This window comes from Haematobia irritans, chromosome 1, assembly GCF_050003625.1.
Source record: "Haematobia irritans isolate KBUSLIRL chromosome 1, ASM5000362v1, whole genome shotgun sequence".
Taxonomy (NCBI): domain Eukaryota; kingdom Metazoa; phylum Arthropoda; class Insecta; order Diptera; family Muscidae; genus Haematobia; species Haematobia irritans.
The window spans coordinates 121372092-121399408 of record NC_134397.1 but is presented as its reverse complement, the minus strand read 5'-3'; the positions used below and the strand labels follow the sequence as shown (position 1 = coordinate 121399408).

General features: G+C 32.4%; 1 protein-coding gene across 1 annotated transcript; it reads right to left on the bottom strand.

Annotated features, from left to right (window-relative positions):
• Positions 1-34: 34 nt before the first annotated feature.
• On the bottom strand, positions 35-27317 carry Cpr97Eb (Cuticular protein 97Eb). Its single transcript, XM_075291541.1, has 3 exons — positions 26849-27317; positions 799-1066; positions 35-731 (listed from the first exon to the last, which is right to left on the bottom strand). The coding sequence occupies exons 1-3, from the start codon at positions 26858-26860 to the stop codon at positions 274-276; spliced, it is 738 nt and encodes a 245-aa protein (XP_075147656.1). The 5' UTR covers positions 26861-27317; the 3' UTR covers positions 35-273.

Genomic DNA, 27317 nt, shown 5'->3' with positions numbered 1-27317 from the left:
GTTATTAATTCTCAACAAAAATTCTTCCAGAAAATATATTTGATATCAGCACCTTGCACTTGTTTCCATTTTTTATTATTACTTAAATATAATTTTTAAATATAAGAAAAAAAGCACTAAAGTTAATCATTCGTTCGTTAGTCTTAAAAAATATAACAGAATTTCGGAGACTCCTCGCGCTGTTTCTATCTAAACACGAAAATCACCATTCCAACTCTCTGACACTTCTTCCCTTCGAATGGCATCAACCACAATAGCCTCCATTGGGTCTCTCTATTTCCGTCCCGTATAGTCCAAGCTATATGAACCACTCCAAATGTCCAAACTTTTCACAGCTGGATGGAAATGACTGGGTTGACTATTTGGGTTATAGGGATTGTATTGGGGCTGAGGTGCTGGAGGTTGATAGTAAGAGGGTTGGTAATTTGGTTGTGGTTGAGGAGCTGGATTGTAATATTGTTGTGTTGGTGGCCTATAGGGTGCTGGTGCAGGATTGTATGCAGCTGGTGCAGGATTATATGGAGCCGGAGCGGGATTGTAAGCAGGCTGTGGTCTAGGTTGTTGGTAATTGTTGAGACTGAATTTGCTGGCCGCCACTGGGCGATTGAATTTCTCATTTTTGTAGTACTCAGCGGGATCTTCACGATATTGTCCATCATCGATCTCATTTGGTCCCAATGGTGTTGACTTGCTAGCGGTCAACGTTGGTGGTGGAACATTTATGTCACTGCCTATATTTGGAATGTGAGTATAGGATATCAATGATCAATCACTGAGGTATGAGGTAGGTATACTTACCAGCTGGTTCAAATCCGCGTCTACTTGCTCCATATTCAATTTCACGCACTTGTCCCTGGTCGTCAACGTACCCGTATTTTCCATAAACCTCACCATTCGGATATTTTGTTTCGATTTTAAAACTCTTGTCGGCCGCCTCATAACCATAGGTATAGGATCCATCTGAGTTGTGTTTATTGATTTGCTTTAAAATCGGCACAGGTGTTGTGTACTGCTGTTGTTGACCATAGGCACTTTGCACGGCCAAAACTAGACAGGAAGCAATGAACTGTAAATAGAGAATAAGAAAACTTCACTTTAATTTAAGTATATAAAAGTTATCATTTATAGAAAAGTACAAATGGTTTTATGTTTGGCCCGACCGAGCATTATACAATTTCCTACATCTAAAAAAAATACTCTCCACCAGAATGAAATTTTAGACAAACGAAATTCCCCTTTTCTTTAAGAGCAACTAAACCCGGATTTATAAAGACCGTTGAAACAACTGTGTCCAATTTTTTAGCGTAAAAAGAAAACTTCGTTTAAAACCTCATTCCTCCTAAAAGAAATTTTTATTTTAAGTTAAGTTCGCTTTTATGTACTTTAGTGAGTGAGGCGCACAATTGGACGCGGTTATGAAACTGATATCCATTTAATATTGACCTAAATACAGAATTAGGCAGCACAACTATCAACGAAACTTCTTGCTCAGAACAAAATATTGAAGGAATTCAAATTTAAAATCTAAACTATCTGGTCTCGTGATAAAAAGGCGAGTTATAGGCAATTCAAATTTTCGTAATTTTAATGAATTTTCTATATTATAACGAAACGTTTCACACTATTAATGAACATTTTTATTGTCTAATGACAAATCTTAAATACCCGTCACCATGCACAAAAAATACGTGTATCGAAAACATTGTACTTTTGTTAGAGTTTTCAAATTTCAAACCTTCATCACAAAAAAACCTATATTGTTGCAAAAACACACACCCAGAAAAAAGTGACACCTTCTTTAAGTTAAAATGAACTTATTGTGAAGAAAGTTGAACTTCGTATAGGGCCAAAGGCATTTTTTATTTGTTTGAACGATGTGATTTTCGTAGAAATTAGGTAGAACGCATTCCATGTATTAGTTAACGTTTTCCTATATTTATGTACCACTATACTGCAGAAAATTGAAAAAAAATTAACTGAATTAAATTCATATATAGAATGAATTTATTGAACTTTTTTCATTCATTTCTTAAATATTTTTGGTAAACCTTTTACTTCAAAATTATAATTGTTTATCTTTAATTTAAGTACAATTTTATTTATTTACATTGGCGAATTTTTTCTTTAATAAAAGACAAGTTTTATTAATATATTAAATATATTTATTAAGAATCAACAGCATCGACTGGCCTTGAAATATGGGTTTATTATCCAACTATTTTCAATTTCCATGTAATGTTATCAACTGTAAAACGTATTTTTTTATACCCTCCACCATAGGATGGGGGTATATTAACTTTGACATTCCGTTTGTAACACATCGAAATATCGCTCTAAAATTATTAAAGTAAAGAAAACTTTCTCCAAACATAATAATTCTATGAACTAAAATAAAGTTAAATTGGCTTGGTGAAATAGAGAGTTCACCCCATATAAACGGAACCCCAAATTTGTCTTGCGATTGCTCTAAGAGAAGCAAATTTCATCCACTCCGGCTGAAATTGGTACATGATGTTAGTATATGGCCTCTAACGACCATGCAAAAATTGGTCCATATCGGTCCACTTTTACGTATAGCCCCCATATCAACGGACCCCCAAATTTGGCTTGCGACTGCTCTAAGAGAAGCAAATTTCATCCGATCCGGCTGAAATTTGGTACATGGTGTTAGTATATGGTCTCTAACAACCATGCAAAAATTGGCTTTCTATAATAAAGAAGTCAGAATTATCATTTTATATGAAATTTTACTAAATTTGAGGAAACTTGGTTTTAGTTCGGTTTTTGCTTTGTAATCAGTGAAAAAAATTATCTTGTTCACTAGTAAATTCTAATACCCCGCAAAGAAAACAGTATTAGTAAAATTCCACGTATTAGTAAAATTCCATAAATTAATAAACTATTCCTAACTGTTTTCAATTTAGGATTCTTTTACTGAAACAACTAAATTTTATTATGTCACTCAAAAATTTTACTTAATGGAAATAAAATGGCTAAACTAAATTGATGAACATTTTTTTCTTTAAGGTGAGTATTAAGTTCGAGTTTAGCCGCTAAAATCGCCATTTTTTCACGATTACTTTTCTTTAATAATACTTTTTAAGGAATACAAACTTTGTGAAAACTTGCTTTTGGGCTATTCCCCATCAAGTTATAATAAAATCTGCAACAAATATGTATAATTATATGCCTTTTTTACTGATTTAGTTTTCACTTTAGTGAAAAACTCGAACTTAATACCCACCTTTAGTTTCGAAGGTACTTTTTTCTGGGTGCAGTTCACTTCGTTTATACACAGAAAAGAATTTCACGAAAATTTTCCCAATTAAAGTCTTAATTGAGTCTTAAAAAATATTCAATTAAAAATTTAATTTATTAAAAAAAAATTTTTTAATTGAAACAAAAATCAATTATATAAACTAATAGTATCAATAAATTTTTTAATTAGATCAATTAATTGTTTAATTGACTTTCAATGCGTTTTTAATTGATACTATAATTTCGTGATTGACGACATTTCAATTAAAAATAAATTGGATAAATTAATTTTAAAAAATATTTTTTTGTGTGTACCCAGCACTGTTCTTTCTGACATTAAGTCTTTAATAAAACTCATTTTGATGTTTCATAGTAAAATTTAATATATAAAGCTATATAAAAATTTAATATAATTTGATATATAACATAGTTATAATCACGGTTGCCACTCATGCCAAAAAAATATTCTACCAAAACTCAAAGAAATTTTTGCCAAATATTTACAAAATTAAGTATATTTTAAAGTATTTGATACAATTTTTGTAGATATTAAAAAATTTACGTTTCTTCGAAAGAAATATTTTATTATTTTATTTTAGAAGTTTATTTTCGTATTTACAATATTATATCTTATAATCTTTCCTATTAGCGACAATGTTTTGGGTGTATAAATAACCTTTGAATTGTAAATGTGTTGAATTTTAAACGTTTTACAGATTTTAGAATGTACCAACAAGTGAATGTTCGAAGCTTTTGTCAAAATTTTATTTCTATAGAAACTTTTGTCAAAATTTTATTTCTATAGAAACTTTTGTCAAAATTTTATTTCTATAGAAAATTTAAGTACCTCTAGTTGGAGAGGAATATTTTGCAAAATCTGCCAAAACATCAAGAATTCTCCCAAACCTTCAAGAATTTTCCCAATTTCAAACAGTAAAAAACTACAATGTTTTCGAAATCTTGCGAACACTCACCCTCACAAAAAATCGCTTCTGTAACATATACTCCCAAACATATTTTGCTTCAAGCATATACATTTTTGGGTATTGCCCAAACATTTATTTGTTTGATCTCTTCCAATATATAATATGTTTGAAAGCATATTGGTCTAAACAATATATATTTGGGTAGTCTAAGTTCCAAACATTTTGTATTTTTACATCCAAATTCAATAATGTTGTCTTCCAAAAAACAATATGTTATTATGTGAACATATAATATGTTTAGTAGCATTTTGCACCCAAAAATATTATATGCTTAAAAAAATCTCCCAAACAATATTGTGCTCAAAATTTTATTTATTTATTTATTTATATATAAATATATTTACAATCATAATGAATTATGAAAATAAACAGGTAATATAGGTGCTAACAACATAGGTTCTCGATCTGAATGCTCAAAATGTTGTTTCTGCCTAATTGTATATTCCTCCACATCTTTCTCACTTCCACACTGTTAGAAAAATATGTTTTTCATATGTTCCGATATAAACAAAATGTGTTTCGGGCACAATTTTTAAACACAATATATTTAAGTGCAAACATGTAATGTTCCTAAACTAAAACTAAATGTTTGGGGCACATATGTTAATATGTTAGAATATATTATGTTTGGGGCATGAATGTTTTATAAAAATAATATGTGTGAATGTAAACATATATAAATTTACAAATTTCAAGTAAACATATATATGTTGTGATATTTTATTCAGAGAGCGACAGAGAGAGAGAGAGTATAGAGAAAGAAATAGAGATGGAAACTGGGAGGGTTGACGAAAGATATCAACATAACACAGCGCAAGAATCAAAAGAGAACAATTTCTGTGAAACCGCTTGTATGTTGTTTCGGAAAACTGTTTTATGGTAAGGCCAAAAATTTGATATGCTTAAGTCTAAATATTATTTAATTTGAATAAAGAGAATAGACATTCGGAACCAAGAGAATAGACATTTGAAAAATGGACATGTGTTTTGTTTATCATTTTGGCATTATGGGCACAATTTTTTTCTTCGTTCGTTAAAAGAAATCAGGGGTCTTCATAAAAATAACGAAAGGGCACTATATTCATTTTAGAGTTGGGACAGTAAAATGAAAAAACGAGGAAATAGTGAAAAATTAAACAGTAAAATGTATAAAAACAAAATTTAGTTCCTATTTATTAATAAGTAGTCCACGAGGAGTTGACGGACACCTTCAAATATAAAAGCGGGCATTAGGTTCGAGTTTTCAGCTAAAACAATTTAAAAATGAATTATTAAAGAAAAATAAAAGGCATTTTAGAGCGATGGTGTTAAATGCTAGTAAAAAACTGTTCACGCCTAACTAAATTTATGTTTATATTATAAAATTATTTATGTATGTTTATACTCGACTCCACGTTCTTCTTTTGTTAGTTTTTCAATTCCTTCCATATTTTAAAGTTTTGTACCAAAAACCGTTTTTGTTACAAAATTGTTATTTTTGCAATAAAAAATGATATTTTATCCAAAAATCAGTCAATTTCGTTTATATCAAGCACTGTTACTGACTATAAATCTTTAATAACCCACATTTCGAAGTTTCATTATAAAACTTTAATATAGTATAAATATAAATGTGTAAATTAAAAAAAAAAGTATTCGGTCGGAGCAGGGATTGAACCCACGACCCTTTGCATGCAAGGCAGACATGCTAACCACTGCTCCACGTGGCAAACAAATGTATGTTTCTGTTAAATAATGTTATGTTTGTATGGGCTCGTGGGCGCTGCAAACTATGCTATATAAATGTATCTTATAAGGATAATTATCTACTGGTGACTATAACAGCTACGTAGCCCAGTGGATAGTGTGTTGGCTTACAAACTGTATGGTCCTCGGTTCGATTCTCCGTGCAGGCGAAAGGTAAAATTTATAAAAGTGAATAATTTCTTCAACATTATTTGTATTACGGAAAAAGGTGCCAAGAACTAAAATATTTCGTAGAAGTGAAAATTACGAGTATGTTAGGGAATGAGCACAATCGTCTTTGGGAAAAATTCTTCCAAGCATATAACATTTTTGGGCTCAAAATGCTTCCAAACATATAATATGTTCACATAAAACAAACATATTAATGTTTCGGCAGTATCCAATAATATATGTGCTTCCTGCAAAATATGTTTGGAACATATGTTAAAGAAGCGATTTTTTTTTTAGGGTGCACGAGATTTTTTAGTTCTTAGCACCTTTTTCTGTAATGCAAACATTGTAGAAGAAATTGTTATATTTTATAATTTTTTTTAATTTTACTTTTTGCCGGACGGGATTCGAACAGCGGACCACACAGTTTGTAAGGATCAAAGAAGTAGCTGATCAATTGCCCAAGGAAAAATAAAATGTTAATTTTGTAATAACAAGCCACAACCACCAACTTAATTCAATATCGCTCCCTGTTAAATAGCGCTCCAAGCTACTAAAAACATATATATTTATAGGCTATTTCTAAATTAATATATGTTTGTATCCAAGCATATTATATTTACAAACATTTTATGTCCCAAACATAATATGTTCTAACATATTAACATATATGTCCCAAACATGTTATGCTAGTTTATGAACATTATATGCTTGCACTCAAAAATATTGTGTTTAAAAATTTGTGTTCCAAACATATAATGTTTATACCCAAACATAAGAAAAACAGTCTTTTTCAACCGTGCTTCTGGAATTTTTGTAAAATTATATGTTACCGTTTCCAATAGTTGTATTTTTACGAAAGTGGCCAACTAAAATTATGTTTCTGTTAAATAAATTTTCATTACATCGGCTCGTGGACGTGGGAACAAAAGATTGGTTTTTGTACAATAAAATTTTTTTTTGGATTTTAAAATAGGTATATTGGTAACACGCTCGTAAAACGGAGTCATACTTTTCCGGCGGTACAGTCACTGCAAAACACGATTTGGAAATTCGCCCTATATTCGATATATATTGAACCACTTAACTTATCACAGATCCAATTATATACGTTTGTTCGTCATCTCAATAACTTGCATTTAAGTACTAAATAACAACGATATAATAGCTCGAGATATGATTTGTCTAGTGCAAAAAGGACGAAAAACTAAAAATAAATATCTCATTATTTTTAGTTTTTCGTCCTCAAAAACTATTTCATAAAAAAATTTTCACCTTCATTCAAATTCAGCAGATGAAAATTAATTAAAAAGTCACCTCTCATAAAATTTACATTTTCAGGGTAAACTGTTGTTATTAACCAAAGCGAAAAAAATTAATTACTTTATATATTCTACTCTGCTGATTTTCTGTAGTATATAGTAGTTGGTATTGTTTCATATAAAATACTGTGAAAAAAATCCCGGGAATTCCCAGGAAAAAACCCTACTGAGGAATGAAATTTTCTTTTGGCCCAAAATAATATTCTTAAAAGCAAATAAAAATGATTAGAGACAATCATTACAACGCTTGTTTATGACATTTCATTTATTGAATGGTATTTCCAGTACAATGAGATTATATCTTACAACAACATTAAAATTCGGGTTTATGTACCCTTTAAGGAAATGCTTAATAGGAAAGGGGATTTTTGTTTGTCAAAAATTTCGTTCCGGAGGAAAAAGCATTTTTCTTTGAGAGTACCTATATTACCCCAGAAAAAAAGAACTTCCAAAAAAGTAGTTGGAACCCCAACTTGTGATCCAGAAGTAATGCACACTTGGATCATCTCCAATGAATTTTTCATGGGCTTGTCATAGGACGGAAGTACTTCGTTTTCAGATCCTTTGCATTGCTTTAGAAGTTGTGCCTTAAAAGTTAATTTGAATAAAGAAATTAAATAAAAAACAAATATATACGGCCGTAAGTTCAGACAGGCCGAATCTTATGTACCCTCCATCTGGGGACCGAGATGTAAGGGGACTATATATAATTATGGACCGATGTGGACCAATTTTTGCATGGTTGTTGAAGACCATAACTATACGTACCAAATTTCAACCAGATCGGATGAATTTTGCTCCTCCAAAAGGCCCCGCAAGTGAAATCTGGTGGTTGGTTTATATGGGTGCTATATATACTTATCGACCGATATGGATCAACTTTTGCATGGTTATTAGATTCTATATAATTGCACCACGTACCAAATTTCAACCGGATCGCATGAAAGTTGCTCCTCCAAGAGGCTGCGGAGGTCAAATCTGCTCAGCAAAAAATGGAGCACTATTTCAGCAGTATTGTTAGGGAGAGAGGCAGTACCAACTGCTTACAAAACACCCGAATCAGCGCTGATTTTTGTGAGCGATGCCCCGAATTAGAGCAGCTCCTACATAGCGCTGATATAATTGCTCATTTTAATAGAAATATTGCTAAGAAGTGATATATAATCTTGAGTACAGTATTGTTGGCATGCCTGTATACTGCATGAATTGGTTGCAATAACGTAAACGAATGATCATAAACTAGTTTGATTACTCGTTTACGTTATTGCCACCGATTCATGCAGTGTAGATGCCATGCATACTTTATTGTATACCAAAAAGCGCAACTAAACTCTTACTGCTGAAGTATTTATTGCTAGGTGGGGATTGGTTTATATGGGGGCTATATATGATTATGGACCGATATGGACGTATTTTTGCAATTTCAACCGTATCGGGTGAATTTTGCTTCTTCAATAGGCTCCGGAGGTCAAATCTGGGGATCGGTTTATATGGGGGCTATATAATTATGGACCGATATGGGCCAATTTTTGCATGAAGCGTCCAAACGTCAATTCAAATGTTTGTGATATGATCGTAACGTGACACCAAGGCATACCATTCTACTACTTCTCGAGATATTCTTTAGTAGTATGAACGAAAAAAAGAACACGAGTTCAAATCTCACCAGCGGCAAATTTTTGTATCAAATATTTTTTCAAAAGATTGTTTTTTATGTCGTACATCGCTTTTATTTGGGTTTTTTGTTTTCGGTGAATATTTTTGTAGAAATATATTTTTTCCATTTAAACTCAATAAAAAATTTAAAATTCTCATAATTCACTAAATCTTCTCAAAACAACTTCCATGGAAGTTGAAAAGGCACATGTTCAAATCCTCACGGACGCGATATTTTTAATTTAATAATTTTGGAATTTTCTTTTCGCGTAAAAAAAGTTTATTTAGAAGAAAAGTAAGATTAATTGTGTGAAAAACGTTTAGACCTATTATGTGACATAAAAACGTATACATACATCTTGCTCACTTTCACATGATTTATTTAGCTCTCGCTCTCTTCTCTTTTTCTTCTGCACTTTTAAAATGTAGAAGACAACATCAGATCAGATTGTATATTTTTTGTGTCTGGAGCTTCATGGAGGAACAAATTTCATCCAATCAGGTTGAAATTTGACCCTCTTACACAGAGAATAGAATTAGCCTATTTTTACCCACATTTTACATAAAATTTCAGTAATTATTTCTCCATTGGTAAGCATATCCAATTCACTACAATAACTGACAATAAGTTAAAATAAGGAGACTTCAGTAAATGTCGCCCGATTTGGCCAAATATTTTCTCAAACCCAATAATTGACCACCTATCTTGGTAAGATGTACGCGATATTCTTGTAAAATCTCCACTGCAGTGCACTTATCATGATAAGTAGAAAAACATTTTAAAATGCCTACTGTAGTCCTTCCTGAACTTGTAAAATCTGTTAACCAAAATATCGAATCAAAAATGACACTGGGCAAAGAAGCCAAAACTAAATTATTCTCAACTACAACAGTAAATGAAACGAATTTATTTAATTCGAATTGAGATATTATATTTGGATGTAACAACCTCGATTTCTGTTCACAGAAAAATGTGGCTATCGTCGACTTTAGTTTACAATGTTAACGCCACTAATTAGTGACGATGACTTAATTAATTCTTCACATATGAGTACCAAGAAATCCAAAATAGCATGTGTTAGTAATCACCACAATTTTTTGGACATTAATTTGATGGATTGCCAGTTTTTTATGTTGATCTGCGCTGTGACCATAGTATATATTTTACATTAGTGGGTAGATACTGCTAACCCCTCTCAATAATTGAGAACCACATTAAGGTATAAATATTTTTCTGGCAATTAAGAACAATTCGTTAATATTTGAAGCGGTAAATAAGTTAAGTGAGTTGACTGACATGATGTTATTACGGTCAATAAATTGGCGTTTGATTAATGTGCTCAAATTTGATTTTGGATAAATATCAGAGACCCTTAATGACTACCAAGTCTATGTTATTGTCAACCAATTCAATACAGCGCAGAAATACACTGGAATAACTATTGTAAATACTATAGAAGAAAAAAGATTTTTTTTATACTATGATGATTTTTTAGATTTAAAGTGAGACTTTAGAATAGAAAACTCAATTTTTACATAAAGCCAATAATCTCAACTCATCATAAGCGTTTGATAAATCTGAAAGATTTTCTCAATACTTTTTAAATCTTAAGTGATTTCCATGGAATTGTTTAATATCCCCCAAATTACATATTGCATCTATTGTTTATGAATACAAATAGAAATATGAATTGGTTCACATGGTCTGCCCACGAAGATACTGAAACGCATTGGAGAAAATGTCTCATAATTTTTAAGTTTTCCTCAGTTTCTTCGAAATTTCGGACATCTAGAAGCGAAGTATGCCTCGATATTGCCTAGGGCAGACCTATGGGCACATGCCATCCGATTATTCCTCGGTTTCGAAACTTCAAAAACAAATCTTTCTGCGTAATTCTCAAAACATCTGCAAGTTTTTACTCGATCAGGAGATTTCTATGGAAGCCACCGTGATCGAATGGTTAGCATACCATCCCTGAATACAAAGGATCATGGGTTCAATCTATCTGATGCGTATATCCCGAACTACGCCAACAAGTTCCCCAATCTTACTCTACAAAATGTCTCAAACACAAAAGCCATTCTTAGTTGATGCGTACAGACTGCAATGGCGCTGCGCTGAGTCCATGGTCTGTGGCCGAAATGTTTTGTCTGTCCAAAGCTTCAAACACTATCTTTGGGACATTTTTCGGCAACTCCTTGTCTCTTTCCAGCCCAACTTTTTTGTGTATCCGCAATAGCTAGTAGAAGCTTATTTTTATACCCTGCGCCAAACTGTGGAACAGGATATTTTAAGTTAGTGCATATGTTTGCAACACCCAGAAGGAAACGAGAAAGACACAGGGTGTCTTTGGCAATAATGCTCAGGGCCAAACCCTTGAATCCATGTCCGTCTGTCTGTGAACACATTTTTCTGATCATGTCTAGGCTGAAGTTTTAGTCCAATTGAAACAATTATGTGTTTTGGTTAGAATAGAACCCTATTGATTTTGAAAGACATTGGTTCAGATTTGGATATAGCTCCGTATATATCTTCCGCCCGATTTACACTCAAATAACCTCAGAGGCCAAAGTTTTACTCTGATTTACGCGAAATTTTGCACAAGAATTAAATCTAATATTCCTACTATGCATGCCAAATTTTGAAATGAAAATAAATGATCGGTTCAGATTTAGATATAGCTCCCATATATATCTTTCGCCCGATTTCGACTCGTATGAGGCCATCGTTTTACTCCGGCTCGCCTGACATTACGGTAACAAGCAATGGTAGGGGGACAAATGATTTATTCGCATCTAACAATAACCATCAAGAATTTCTGCAAGCAATAGATAAAAATGCTTTCGTAACATTGTAAACAATTAAATGAACTGTCTTGGAATAAATCTGAGAGCTGTCAGAAAATCGGTACATGTAGGAAAAAATTCTCTTTTAAATTTGAGTTTTGCGTTCTTGTTACTAGGAAAAATTTAATTAATTCGTTCTTCCTGTTTTTCATCGGTGCTACCAAGGACCTTTAAAAACGTAAATTTGCAAATCAAGTCTCGTATTTAAGTAAAATGTATTCTATGTTTTAAGTAACAACTTTTATCATATCAAAGATATTCTATTTTTAAACGTTTTTTAGATTTGTAGTAATAATATAAAAAGTCAACAAGTCTAAAGGCGAATCATTAATTTTGAATCAGAATTCTTAACGCCAATTTTACCCCAGTACAACAAACTTTACTTTCATTTATAGATACCCATTTTTAAGTCGAATCACATAACTATAAGAACAAAACGACTTTATTCAAAAGTTTATCAACTTATGGACAAGGAAAAAAACTTTATTTAAGAGGAATGCGGTTTGTTGGCTTAGAAAAATTCGTATTCCTATTTTAAGGACAAGAAATTGTACGAGGAGGAAATTACTTGTATGCGTTCAATTGTGATTTGGCGCGACCGAAATTATATACTTGTTTTAGTGTAAAATGCTTTATGATAAACTACTCTAGCAAGAGTGTAGCATGTAATGCGGGCAATATGAGCATAGGCGCAGGAAGGCCTCAGAATTTGAAAACCAATTTACGACTTTGTATTGTGGTAGCAGTTGCCGATGGCAATATATAGTTTTTATACCCTCCATATTAACTTTGTCATTCCGTTTGTAACACATCGAAATATTGCTCTAAGACCCCATCAAGTATATATATTCTGGGACGTGGTGATATTCTGAGTTGAACTGAGCATGCCCGTCCGCCTGTTGAAATCACGCTAACTTCCGAATGAAACAAGCTATCGACTTGAAACTAGGCACAAGTAGTTGTTATTGATGTAGGTCGGATGGAATTGCAAAAGGGGCATATCGGTCCACTTTTACGTATAGCCGCCATATAAACCGACCTCCAAATTTAGATTGCAGATCCTCTAAGAGAAGCAAATTTCATCCGATCCCGCTGAAATTTGGTTATTGGTGTTGGTATATGGTCTGTAACAACCATGCAAAAATTGGTCCACATCGGTCCATAATTATATATAGCCCCCATATAAACCGATCCCCCGACTTGGCTTGCGGAGACTCTAAGAGAGGCAAATTCATCCGATCCTGCTGAAATTTGGTACATGGTGTCAGCATATGATCTTTAACAACCATGCAAAAATTTGTCCACATCGATCCATAATTATATATAGCCCCCATATAAACCGATCCCCCGATTTGGCTTGCGGAACCTCTTGCAGAGGCAAATTTCATCCGATCCTGTACATGGTGTTAGTATATGGTCTCTAACAACCATACAAAAATTGGTCCACATGGGGTAATTATATTTAGCCCCAATATAAACCGATCACCAGATTTGCCCTCCGGAGCCTCTTGAAGGAGCACAATTCATCCAATCCGCAAATTTGGAATGTGGTGTTATTATATGGCCGCTAACAACCATACCAAAATTGGTATGGCTAACAACCATACCAAAATTGGATTGAAGATCGGTCTATAATTATATATAGCCGATCTCCAATCACACAAAAATTGGTTCATAATCATGGTTGCCACTCACGCCAAAAATAATCTACCAAAATTTTATTTCTATAGAAAATTTTGTCAAAATTTTATTTCTATAGAAAATTTTGTCAAAATTTTATTTCTATAGAAAATTTTGTGAAAATTTTATTTCTATAGAAAATTTTGTCAAAATTTTATTTCTATAGAAAATTTTGTCAAAATTTTATTTCTTTAGAAAATGTTGTGAAAATTTTATTTCTATAGAAGATTTTGTGAAAATTTTATTTCTATAGAAAATTTTGTCAAAATTTTATTTCTATAGAAAATGTTGTCAAACTGAATTATATACATTTTTAATCGATCTTTATACCCTTCACCACTACTGTGGTACAGGGTATAATAAGTTTGTGCATTTGTATGTAACGCCAAGAAGGAAAAGTCTGAGACTCATCGTTTAGTATACCGATCGTCTTAGAATTAAATTCTGAGTCGATTTAGCGATGTCCGTCTGTCTGTCTGTCTGTCCGTCTGTCTGTTGGTATATTTTTGTGTGCAAAGTACAGCTCGCAGTTTTAGTCCGATTGCCCTAAAATTTGGTATAGGGTCCTGTTTCGGCTCAAAGACGATCCCTATTGATTTTGGAAAAAATCGGTTCAGATTTATATATAGCTGCCATATATATTTTTCACCGATCTGGTCATAATTGGCGTGTATATCAACCGATCTTCCTCAAATTCCGTACATTCGAATGTTTTATGAGTCTCAAAAAACTTGCAAAATATCAGCCAAATCGGTTCAGATTTAGATATAGCTCCCATATATAGCTTTCGCCCGATTTACACTCATTTGCCCACAGAGGCCAATTTTTTGCTCCGATTTAGTTGAAATTTTGCACAGAGAGTAGAATTTGCATTATAGCTATGCCTGTCAAATTTGATTGAAATCGGTTCAGATATAGATATAGCTCCCATATATATGTTTTTCTGATTTCGACAAAAATGGTCAAAATACTAACATTTTCCTTGTAAAATCTCCACTGCTTAGTCGAAAAGTTGTAAAAATGACTCTAATTTTCCTAAACTTCTAATACATATATATCGAGCGATAAATCATAAATAAACTTTTGCGAAGTTTCCTTAAAATTGCTTCAGATTTAAATGTTTCCCATATTTATACCCTTCACCACTACTGTGGTACAGGGTATAATAAGTTTGTGCATTTGTATGTAACGCCAAGAAGGAAAAGTCTGAGACCCATCTTTTATTATACCGATCGTCTTAGAATTAAATTCTGAGTCGATTTAGCGATGTCCGTCCGTCTGTCTGTCTGTCTGTCTGTCTGTCTGTTGATGTATTTTTGTGTGCAAAGTACAGCTCGCAGTATTAGTCCGATTGTCCTAAAATTTGGTATAGTGTCCTGTTTCGGCTCAAAGACGATCCCTATTGATTTTGGAAAAAATAGGTTCAGATTTAGATATAGTTGCCATATATATTTTCCACCGATCTGGTCATAATTGGCGTGTATATCAACCGATCTTCCTCAAATTCCGTAAATCCGAATATTTTATGGGTCTCGAAAAACTTGCAAAATATCAGCCAAATCGGTTCAGATTTACATATAGCTCCCATATATAGCTTTCGCCCGATTTACACTCATTTGCCCACAGAGGCCAATTTTTTGCTCCGATTTAGTTGAAATTTTGCACAGAGAGTAGAATTAGCATTGTAACTATGCGTGCCAAATTTGGTTGAAATCGGTTCAGATTTGGATATAGCTCCCATATATAGCTTTCGCCCGATTTACACTCATATGACCACGGAGGCTAATTTTTAACTCCGATTTAGTTGAAATTTTGCACAGGGAGTAGAATTAGCATTGTAGCTATGCGTGCAAAATTTGGTTGAAATCGGTTCAGATTTAGATATAGCTCCCATATATATGTTTTTCTGATTTCGAAAAAAATGGTCAAAATACCAACATTTTCCTTGTAAAATCGCCACTGCTTAGTCGAAAAGTTGTAAAAATGACTCTAATTTTCCTAAACTTCTAATACACATATATCGAGCGATAAATCATAAATAAACTTTTTCGAAGATTCCTTAAAATTGCTTCAGATTTAAACGTTTCCCATATTTATACCCTTCACCACTACTGTGATACAGGATATAATAAGTTTGTGCATTTGTATGTAACGCCAAGAAGGAAAAGTCTGAGACCCATCGTTTAGTATACCGATCGTCTTAGAATTAAATTCTGAGTCGATTTAGCGATGTCCGTCTGTCTGTCTGTCTGTCTGTCTGTCTGTCTGTCTGTCCGTCTGTCTGTTGATGTATTTTTGTGTGCAAAGTACAGCTCGCAGTTTTAGTCCGATTGTGCTAAAATTTGGTATAGGGTCCTGTTTCGGCTCAAAGACGATCTCTATTGATTTTGGAAAAAATCGGTTCAGATTTAGCTGCCATATATATTTTTCACCGATCTGGTCATAATTGGCGTGTATATCAACCGATCTTCCTCAAATTCCGTACATCCGAATATTTTATGAGTCTCGAAAAACTTGCAAAATATCAGCCAAATCGGTTCAGATTTACATATAGCTCCCATATATAGCTTTCGCCCGATTTACACTCATTTGCCCACAGAGGCCAATTTTTTGCTCCGATTTAGTTTAAATTCTGCACAGAGAGTAGAATTAGCATTGTAGCTATGCGTGTCAAATTTGGTTGAAATCGGTTCAGATTAAGATATAGCTCCCATATATAGCTTTCGCCCGATTTACACTCAAATGACCACAGAGGCCAATTTTTTGCTCCGATTTAGTTGAAATTTTGCACAGGGAGTAGAATTAGCATTGTAGCTATGCGTGCCAAATTTGGTTGAAATCGGTTAAGATTTAGATATATTTCCCATATATATAGCTTTCGCCCGATTTACACTCATATGACCGTAGAGGCCAATTTTTAACTCCGATTTAGTTGAAATTTTACACAGGGAGTAGAATTAGCATTGTAGCTATCCGTGCCAAATTTGATTGAAATCGGTTGAGATTTAGATATAGCTCCCATATATATGTTTTTCTGATTTCGACAAAAATGGTCAAAATACCAATATTTTCCTTGTAAAATCGCCACTGCTTAGTCGAAAAATTGTAAAAATACTCTAATTTTCCTAAACTTCTAATGCATATATATCGAGCGATAAATCATAAATAAACTTTTGCGAAGTTTTCTTAAAATTGCTCCAGATTTAAATGTTTCCCATATTTTTTTACTAACATTGTGTTCCACCCTAGTGCATTAGCCGACTTAAATTTTGAGTCTATAGATTTTGTAGAAGTCTATCAAATTCTTCCAGATCGAGTGATATTTAAATGTATGTATTTGGGACAAACCTTTATATAGCCCCCAACACATTTGACGGATGTAATATGGTATCGAAAATTTAGATCTACAAAGTGGTGCAGGGTATAATATAGTCGGTCCCGCCCGACTTTAGACTTTCCTTACTGGTTTTTTACTAACATTGTGTTCCACCCTAGTGCATTAGCCGACTTAAATTTTGAGTCTAGATTTTGTAGAAGTCTATCAAATTCTGTCCAGATCGGGTGATATTTAAATGTAAGTATTTGGGACATACCTTTATATATAGCCCCCAAAACATTTGACGGATGTTATTTGTTATTTAGATCCACAAAGTGGTGCAGGGTATAATATAGCCGGCCCCGCCCGACTTTAGACTTTCCTTACTTGTTTTTATTTAATATATACCACGTGTGGACTTACATACAGTTTAGAAGACGGTGTTAGAAGGTTTAAGATACCTAGCCATCGGCAAGCGTTACCGCGACTTAAGTAATTCGATTATGGATGGCAGTGTTTAGAAGAAGTTTCTACGCAATCCATGGTGGAGGGTATATAAGCTTCGGCCTGGCCGAACTTACGGCCGTATATACTTGTTTTCCTTAATATTGTCTTCTAAATTGTAAGTTAGTTTCTTTATTATAATGCGAATTAATTTTTGTTGTTGATATATTCCTAAATAAAAGATTTTAAGTACTTTTCTGATTTCAACGCATTATAACGCTTGTCTGAAACCTTTAACCTCGAATATTTTCAAAAATTATTGATTTTTCTAGAATAGATTAGATTGGATTTTTTGATTTTTCTAGAATGGATTTTTGCGGCAAAATTTGAATAATTTCTACCATTTTATTAACTCTTACTCTTTTTTTAAAATTGTTAAAAAAATACCCATTAAAAATACGAAAAAGAGTTTTAAAAAATTGAATTAATAAAACGTCATGCGTATGTTAGTTAAAATAATTAACTTCTTTGTGAGGACATTTTTGGAAGTGCTTTTAAAGTTGTACCTTTAAAACAACTCCCAAATTTGTTGTTGGAAAAAAGTATTGAACTACTTTTAGCTTATTCATTTTTATAAAACAAACATTAATTGAACCTATAACTTCTGTTAATTGTTGGCTAGAGGGGCTATAGCCTAGGAAACACTAGGAAAATTGTCTAGCAACGGTAATGAATATGAGTTCAATTATGGCGTTTCGAAATTGAAATATTTTTCATTATCAGTCGTATCCGCATTAGCGCATATCCACATTAAACTCTATGCAACCATGAAGCCACTGTTTTCAATTAAACCAGGCCACACAAAATAGGAGTTGAGTCATTTAACACCAGGTTAACGGCATGCATTCGTGAGAATTTCTAGAATATATTGAAGTTCTATTTGACATATGGTACTAACATTCTTCAAGAACATTTGACATTGGGTGTAGTATTGGGATATGGGCACACCTTAATTTCCTTATATAAGAATTTGTAATTGCATAATAACATGGTATCTTTAGTAATTTAATAAAATTTATTCAATAAAACTCAATGCGAATTAAAAGAACATAAACTGATAAACAATGGACTGAATAATCTAAGTGAGCCGAAATAAAGCGGGTTGCCACTTAAACCAAAAAACTTTGCCCTGGCATAAATGTCTATGTGCACATAGAAATAAAGCGGGTTGCCACTTAAACCAAAAAACTTTGCCCTTGTATAAATGTCTATGTGCCCATAGAGACTCCTGCCACAGTGGAATAAAAACAATGTTAATCGGAAACTGTGATATTCAAGCTAATGTAATTTCCCACAGTAAAGAATTCTCTGGCCGATCTACTCTTTGAGGAAAAGTTAAAAAATTGTTAACACGTGGAAAATGTTTTTACTGAAATTTCAACATGGATTGTCGTCGTTGATCTGGAATCTATTGTTTTTTTCTACACCCAAAAAAAGTGATCCCACCGTGGAAGAAAATGTTGGTTTATTTTAGAAAATTTTAACTAAAATAGTTTTCTAATTGCAACATGTTACAAATAAGTTAATACTTTTTGTCAAATTTAATATTTTTTTTTAAATAATTATTTTTTCCTGTTGTTTAAGAAAATTTCATATGTTGAAAGAAAAAATTGGATTTAAAAATTGTTAAAATGTCTTTAGCGCTGTAAGAATTTCGAGACAGGTACAATTTTAGTAAAACTTACTCATTTGAGAGACTTATAAACTCTGTTTAAGCAAACTTCTACCATTTTAGGAAAATATGAACTATTTTATTTTTTAGTAAAATTGTGCACCATATTTGTATACAACTTTTCTTGTTATTTTTAGTTCACTTCATTAAAGTTAGCAAAAAATTATTCAAATAAGTAACATTTACTCATATTGTGCAAAATTTAACTAAAATCAAGTAATCTTCATGAACTACAATAAAGTTCAATTGGCCCCTTTTTTCTGGGTGTACCTAAGATGAAACATAAATGTTTCAACAATACAAACAATATTTTGTTTGGACCAATCCTGAAAATAAATATATTTTACAGAAGTGATTTTTGTTGAGGGTGGACACTGAATATAACATTGTCGTTAGACCAAAGACCTTAAAATGCGAATGTGTGTTTTACTTAGCATAGAAGACGTATTTTTCTGATATAAAAGTGTTTTCCTTGTTCAAAAATCGATAAACTTTTCAATGGAGTCGTTGTCTTTAACTAAAAGAAATTTCTGTTTAACTAAGGTCAACTTGGCTTTAATCATTCTGAAAAATTCTTCAAAATTAATTAAATCGCATTTAAGTTTGTTGTTTTTTTTTGCATCTTGACTACAATATAAAAGAAGCGTTCAAAAATAGAAGATTTTTTCAAACACTTTATTTTAGAGACGATTTTTACTTGAAACAAGGCATCATTTGTACTTGAAATTGTGTTTGAATTTTTAAATCGTAAAATTCAAATTTAAACGAGAATTGTGTCCCAAATGTATCCTTAAATAAATTCTCCGCTTCTTTGGCTCGAAACCAATATCAAAGTCATAAGTATAAAGACAAAATCTGTTTCTTCGGAAAAAAAAAACATCTTTCTCACCGTGTAGACTCTTGCTTAAGAATCCATCGCCCTACCCTTATAAGTGGGAAATTATAAAGTGTAAAATCAAGGTCAAGGTCATTCCAAATACACTAAATTTCTTGTTTTTATACCCTCCACCATAGGTACACTAACATTGTCATTTCGTTTGTAACGCATCGAAATATCGCTCTCAGGCCCCCAAAGTATGTATATTATTGGTCGTGGTAAAAGTCTGATTCTATCTTGCGATCTTCCTCAGTCAGTACTTCTTGCAATGTTTGAATTTTTATTTACACAAAAAAATATTGAATAATTATGAAAAATTATGCAGCATAAATTTTAGTATGCGCAATTTACACAATATTTATGACAGATTTCTTAAAAATAAAGAAAGGTTAAAACTTTTGTATAATTTTTGTTTTTTATATCCTCCACCATAGGATGGGGGGTATATTAACTTCCCAGCAAAAAAGCGTCGCCAAAATAGTAATGAAAATGTTCTTTTTGGATCCGGAAGTGGTGCAAAATTGACGCAGAAGCGATGAATTTAACATGGGCTTGTCATAGGACGGAAGTCCTCCATTTCAACAGCCGTTGCACTGAAATTGCATCACTTCTTTAGGTCTGATCCGAATTCAATGTTTTGGATGTAAATTAAAAAATTCTGTGATATTTTGTCAAATAAATAATTTTTATAATCTTTTATAATTTTTAATGGATTCTAACGCTTGTCGCAGATGTTTGACCTCTAATATTTTCAAATATTCACAATTTGTTCAGATTGTATTTAGCATTTTTGTCGACAAAATTTAAATGATTTGCACCATTTTATGAATTCTTACTCTGTTTTTAACCTATTTGAAACAAAAAAAGTTAAAATTATCCATTAAAAGTATGAAAAAACCAATTCATAAAAATTGAATTAAAAGAACTTCCTATGTAGTTAAAATAAAGACTATCATTGGGATTTCATCTTCTGGAAGTGCTTTTAAAGTTGTGCCTTTGGAAGAACTTCCAAATTTTTTTGCTGGGTTTGTCATTCCGTTTGTAACACATTGTAATATTGTTCTAAGACCCCTTAAAGTATATATATTCTGAGTCGTGGTGAAATTCTGAGTCGATCTAGCCACGACCACCCGTCTGTCTGTTGAAATCACGCTAACTTCTTTCACGCTTTCACGCTTGAAATCACGCTTTCGACTTGAAACTTGGTACAAGTAGTTGTTATGGATGTAGGTCGAATGGTACTGCATATGGCCCATATTGGACCACTTTTACGTATAGCCCTCATATAAACCGACCCCCAAATTTGGCTTTTGGCGGAGTCTCTTAGAGAAGCAAATTTCATGCGATATATTTGGTACGTGGTGTAAGTATATGCAAGCAAAGAAAAAAAACGTTTGGCAAACGTATACCGAAAACGTTTTTATTTTGTTAGAGTTTTTTGAATTGCTTCGAAAATGTTAAACTTTTATCACCAAAAAAATTCGTTTGTTACAAAATTTTTTATTTTTTCAATATTTTTTTTTTTTTTTTTTTGAACCAACAACACAGTCCATTTCGTTTATATCAAGCACTGTTCTTCTCTGACTTTAAGTCTTTAATAAGACACATTTTACATAGTCCATAGTAAAAATTTAATATAGTAGTATGTAATGTTGAACATCTTTTCGGAATCTTCCGAACATATCTGGAATATATGTAAAAAAAAACAAAAGAAAACAAAAAAAATATTTGGTGTTCGAAACAGGGATGTATGTTTCTGTTAAATAAAGTTTGTTTAATCGGCTCGTGGGCGCTCCAAGCTCTGCTATATAAATATTACTTATATGGATAATTGTCTATTGGATAAATTTTCCCGATTTGTGTCCGAAAACACAAGAAAACAATTATGGAAGTAATTATTATAAACCACTTTTTAGTTTAAACTTCCTTATTTTAAAGAAATTTATATTTAATATTGTGTTAATTTCTGACTTCCAGATTTGACTTCCGGAGCCAAGTGGAGGCGTAAATGGGGCCCTCTAATTACCACGCGAAAATTGAAACATATCGGTTCATAATTATTTATAGACTCCTCTTTATAAACCGACCTAGAACTAATGTGGATTATATATGTAGGTATTTATCTGCCTTCTGTTAAATGTGAAATAGAGCACATATGGATTAAATTACAATTTAGAAGACAATGCTAAAAAGTTTTAAGATACCTTCCGCCGATTATACTTTTTTCTGGTAACCGCTCATGATGTAACGTCATAAATGAACATATGAACATTAATACTCATTAAATGATTCATATGAAATTAATAAAAGCTCAATTCCCAGGGTGGTCAGGTTAACACAGCTTGAGTAGTTAATTGAGCATGTTCATTTGAAAATTCGAAAGGTGATGTGAAATATTCTTCAATAATGATAATCGTTTTTTTTTTCTTCATAGACATTTAGTTTAACATGCAACTTAAATTATTTCCTTGAAAAACAAGCAAACAAGGGAATAACATACTAACATATTTCCCTAATATATATTTAGAAGGAATTTATTTGACAATATGTCATAAATTCACTATTATTTGAATAGGAGGAGTTGATAGAACTCTCAAGTATTTGTATTCAAGGGCATGAATACATTCACCCATCATGTCAATAACCTTAACCAGCAACCCCTATGTAAATTGGGCGAACATTATTGAAATGGAGAAGGTTCTTAGTAACGGTAAAAATTTTTACAATATGTCTTAGAATATTATCAAGCATCGATTCTCGGTTTAATTCTGCTACAATCTTTCAAAGATTTGTTTACTAATTGGAATATTACTGACACATTTTCCAAATTCAAGCGAATGAATCTAAATTAATATTGTTTGTTTATATGCAATAAATGTCCAATGTGAGCTAATGCGAACGATTATGAAACCTAACTTTTGGGACACGCATTTACACAATATTCAGAGCACATTTATTTAAAATTATGAAATTTCAATTAAAACAAATTTCATCATTATAATCTTTCTCTCCAATTTTTCATTAAATTTAGAACACACATCTTTGAAAATTGTCTTTGAAGAAAGTCCCGTTTTGGTATTGATTCCGAGCTAAAGATGTTTTTTCTTTAAAATAAATACATTTTTAGGGAGCTGTCTGTGTTTAAATCTAGGCCCTACAAAAATACTGTGTTCTTCGTATTTTTATAGGGCCTAGATTATAGCGTACTCTAGTACATACATGTAATGATATAATGGCATAAGAAATGCAGTAGAAACATTTTTACATTCCGAGTACACCACTCCAGTATATTAACGGCGGCAATTGATTTAACATACTAGAGAATTTGAATGCCATTCGATAGTCGTATGCTGCCTGTTTTCATTGTTTATACCCTAAACCACATAGTGGTCAGGGTATAATAAGGTTGATCTGCCAAAAAATGTCCCTACCAGAAATATTGATTTTAGACCCCATAAAATATATACCGATCGACTCAGAACAACCCCCTGAGTCGATCTAGCGCTTGGTGTCCGTCCGTCTGTCCATGTATTTGTTGTTCACAGGATTCCGGTCGCAATTATTAACCGACTTTGATGAAATTTGGTTTTGGGCACAAGGACGAACGCTATTGAATTTGGAAGAAATCGGATCAAATTTAGATATAGCTCCCATATATATGTATCTCCCGATTTCGACAAATGGGGTCGCGTTGCGCTTTTTTTCAAACGGATCGTCACCAAATTTGGCAAAAGGTAATCTTTTTCATTGCCCTTCAAGTCTGCAAAATTTCTTCAAAATCGGTTCAGATTTAGATATAGCTCTCATATATATGTATCGCCCGATTTTCCCAAATTTGACCACAAAACCTTTATTTATCAACCGATCTTACTCAAAGTTGGCTAAATGTAATCTTCTATAGCACTACCTATATGTGCAAAAAATCATCGAAATTGGTATAGATTTAGATATAGCTCCCATATATATGTACCGCCTGATTTTTCTAAATTTGGCCATAAAACACTTATTTATCAACCGATCTTACTCAAATTTGGTTAAATGTAGTCTTCTGTAGCACTAACTATATGTGCAAAAAATCATCGAAATCGATTCAGATTTAGATATAGCTCCCATATATGTGTACCGCCCGAGTTTTCTAAATTTGGCTATAAAACCCTTGTTTATCAACCAATCTTATTCAAATTTGACTAGATCCAGTCCTCTGTAGTACTAACTATATGTGCAAAGTTTCGAAATCGGTTCAGATGTAGATATAGCTCCCATATATATATCGACCGATTTTGAAAAATTCGCCCCTAATAACCTTATGTTTGACCATACAGGCCCCATTTCTTAACTGATATTACTCAAATATTGCACAAGGTAACCTTTTGTGCTATTAATCAAACCCGCAAAATATTATGCAAATTGGTACAGATTTAGATATAGCTTCCATATATATGCATCGCTCGATTTTCTCAAATTTGGTCATAGTACTCTTATTTATTAACCAATGTTACTCAAATTTCAAATTTTTATGTACTGACCGATCGTATGTATACGTACTTGTAGCTCTTTCTACATTCCTGTAGAAAATGTTGTCAACATTTTATTTCTATAGAAAATGTTGTCAAAATTGTATTTCTATAGCTATTTTTTTTTTTTTTTTCAAAATATTATTTCTATAAAAAATTTTCTCAAAATTTTATTTCTATGGAATTTTCGTTCTGATTTGAGTAATGAGTGTAAAAGTCTACAGAATTTAGATTTAAAATCATATGAATGACGTTCTTTGACAATTTGAATCGACCATCTGAGGGAGTATGCTTATTCAAATCTGTCTCAACGTCAATATATTATAACCCACTACGACGAGGGGTTTCCCAATAAAGTGTATCAATATAAGCCTAGCGAACCATGTCCATGTCCGCAAAAATTTCCTCTTTACTTGTTATCGAGTGTTTTTATTGTCAAAATAGTATGGCGCTATAGTCCTGAAATTTGGCTCAAATTCGTTTTTTGTTTGAGGGCAGGTCAAGATCGAAGATGGGCTATAGCGGTCCAAGTTTTGACATATAAACGATTTGGGGTCTCGCGCTGATTAAACCTATTTGGTATCCAACTTGCCTTAAATGGGAAATCTAGAGTTATTTTAGGACAATCAAAAAGGTGCCTATCGGTCCATGTTTTGGTGTAGCCCCCATGTAGACCGATATCTAGATTTTATTTCATGCGCGTCTATGAGATGCATTTTCTATCTGATTTGCCTGAAATTGAAAATGTAGAGGTATTTTAGGACCACAAAAAGGTGTGCCGAAAATGGGGTGTATCGGACCTTGTTTTGGTATAGCCCCCATCTAGACCGATATCCCAAATTTATTTCTTGGGCTTCTAGAATCTGTAGTTTTTTTCCAATTTGCCAGAAATTAGAAATCTAGAGGTATTTTAAGACCATAAAGAGGTGTGTCGAAAATGGTCCGTCTCGGTCCATGTTTTGGTATAGCACCTATATAGACCGATCTCCCGATTTAACTCTTTGGTCATCTAGAAACCGCAGTTTTTATCCGATTTGCCTGAAAAAGTAAATATACTGGTATTTTAGACCCTCAAAAATCTGTATCGCATTTATTTTTATCGGTCAATTTGATAAGGCATCGATATAGACCGATCTCACTTCTTGAGGGTTAGCAGGCGCACTGATCATGAAAATCGCTTGAAACTGAAATTAAAAATTCCAGATTTTTCTCCTCGGCGGTAAAACTCTATAGATTTTAGATTTCAAATCAAGGTGTTATTTCATCATTTACACGAGATGTTTATGATTTCTCTAAAACTCAAACAATATTGGTTCTTATAAACCCAGAATCCGATCTAGTCTTCATAGGTGGAATCTTTAAATTTATCTTCGGGAAGTGTACTGGTTGAACTGATCTATTTGGGAGGATATCTGTCATCAAGCCCCCTGAAATTCTATATATTATCAAGTAACCCGCTACGACGAAGAGTTTTCAAAGGAAACTATTATATTTGATTCATGGTGGTGGGTATTTAAGGTGGGTACATAAAATTCTGATTCAATCACGAAATTAATTAATATTTTAATTGAAATTTCTTCTATCACGAAAATGATAGAATCAATCACAGATTTAATTAGAATTAAAAGACGTGTTTGATTAAAAAATTAATTGGTTTATTCCGGGGCTTTGAATTATTTATTATATTATTGTTTATTTATTAATAATTATTATGTTCTCTTTAGATGAAATATATATTTTTCTAATTTTACAAGAGCTTATGAAACTTCCAGTTATAATTATAGATGCTTTTTTTGTTTGAAATGAAACTTATTATTTCCGAGATTTAATTAAAATGTTAATTGTCATAATTTATGTTTTAACTATATTTTTTTTACTTTTTTTTAATTTGACGAAAAAGTTAATTTTTTAATTAAAAAAATATTGTTGATATTTTTTCTGTGTATGATCACAACAAAATCGCTTCCTCTCTTCGTAAAAGCTATAACATTTAAGAGTCGATTTCCGATTATCTCAATATTCTAAGTAGTCCATAAGCATCTGGCAACACTGATAAATCAATCTACAATAAGCGCTCGTTTTAGGCCAACTCATTTAGCTTTAGACGTTGGTGGAAATTTAAACATTTGTATTTGTTAGATTGCAATAACATCCAGAAATTTCTGAACAACTGCGTATTGAGTTTATTGTTAACACTTGCATACCAATCCGATTACAAAAGTCCACTTATTCATTTTTAACTCTATACACAATTTCCATTCACTTAATTTCGAATTCAAAAAATTATTGTTTTTTTTTTATTCAATTCCGCTATGCTTACCACTTTATACATTTTTTGGTGTATTTTTTTCTTGATATTGTTCTGCAAAGGAATTTTTGTTGAATTCCGCTATGGATGACGACAGTTCTTGGAACAATTTCAGCACCACAATAGATATTAGGCGTGGGTGTCTATAATGTCAAAAGGTATCAATAAATCTTTTTAGTTGGCGGTTATTTTTGGTCGTTTTGGGAAATTTTCCCTTTTTGTTTTTGGCCAATGAAAATGACTAATGGAACGTTGCTAAACCAATCTTTTTAGACCTTTTCTTTGTCATAAAATAAGGAACACGAAAGAAACACGCATACACACAAAAAGCAAGAAAACTTTAAATGGGGTGGCAAGATTCAAGATCTAAGTGCACTACAAAAACGAAAATTCGCAAATTTTTCACTTCGCACAAAAGACAAAAAATAATCGAATTTGCACTTGCACAAGACTCTGAAAAGCAACGGACTCAAAAGAAATC

What these genes read in the sequence shown, in the direction of transcription:
- Cpr97Eb (XM_075291541.1), bottom strand. An exon ending in ACGCGGATTTGAACCAGCTG is followed by an intron (nt 732 to 798) that starts GTAAGTATACCT and finishes TTCCAAATATAG; the next exon opens with GCAGTGACATAAATGTTCCA.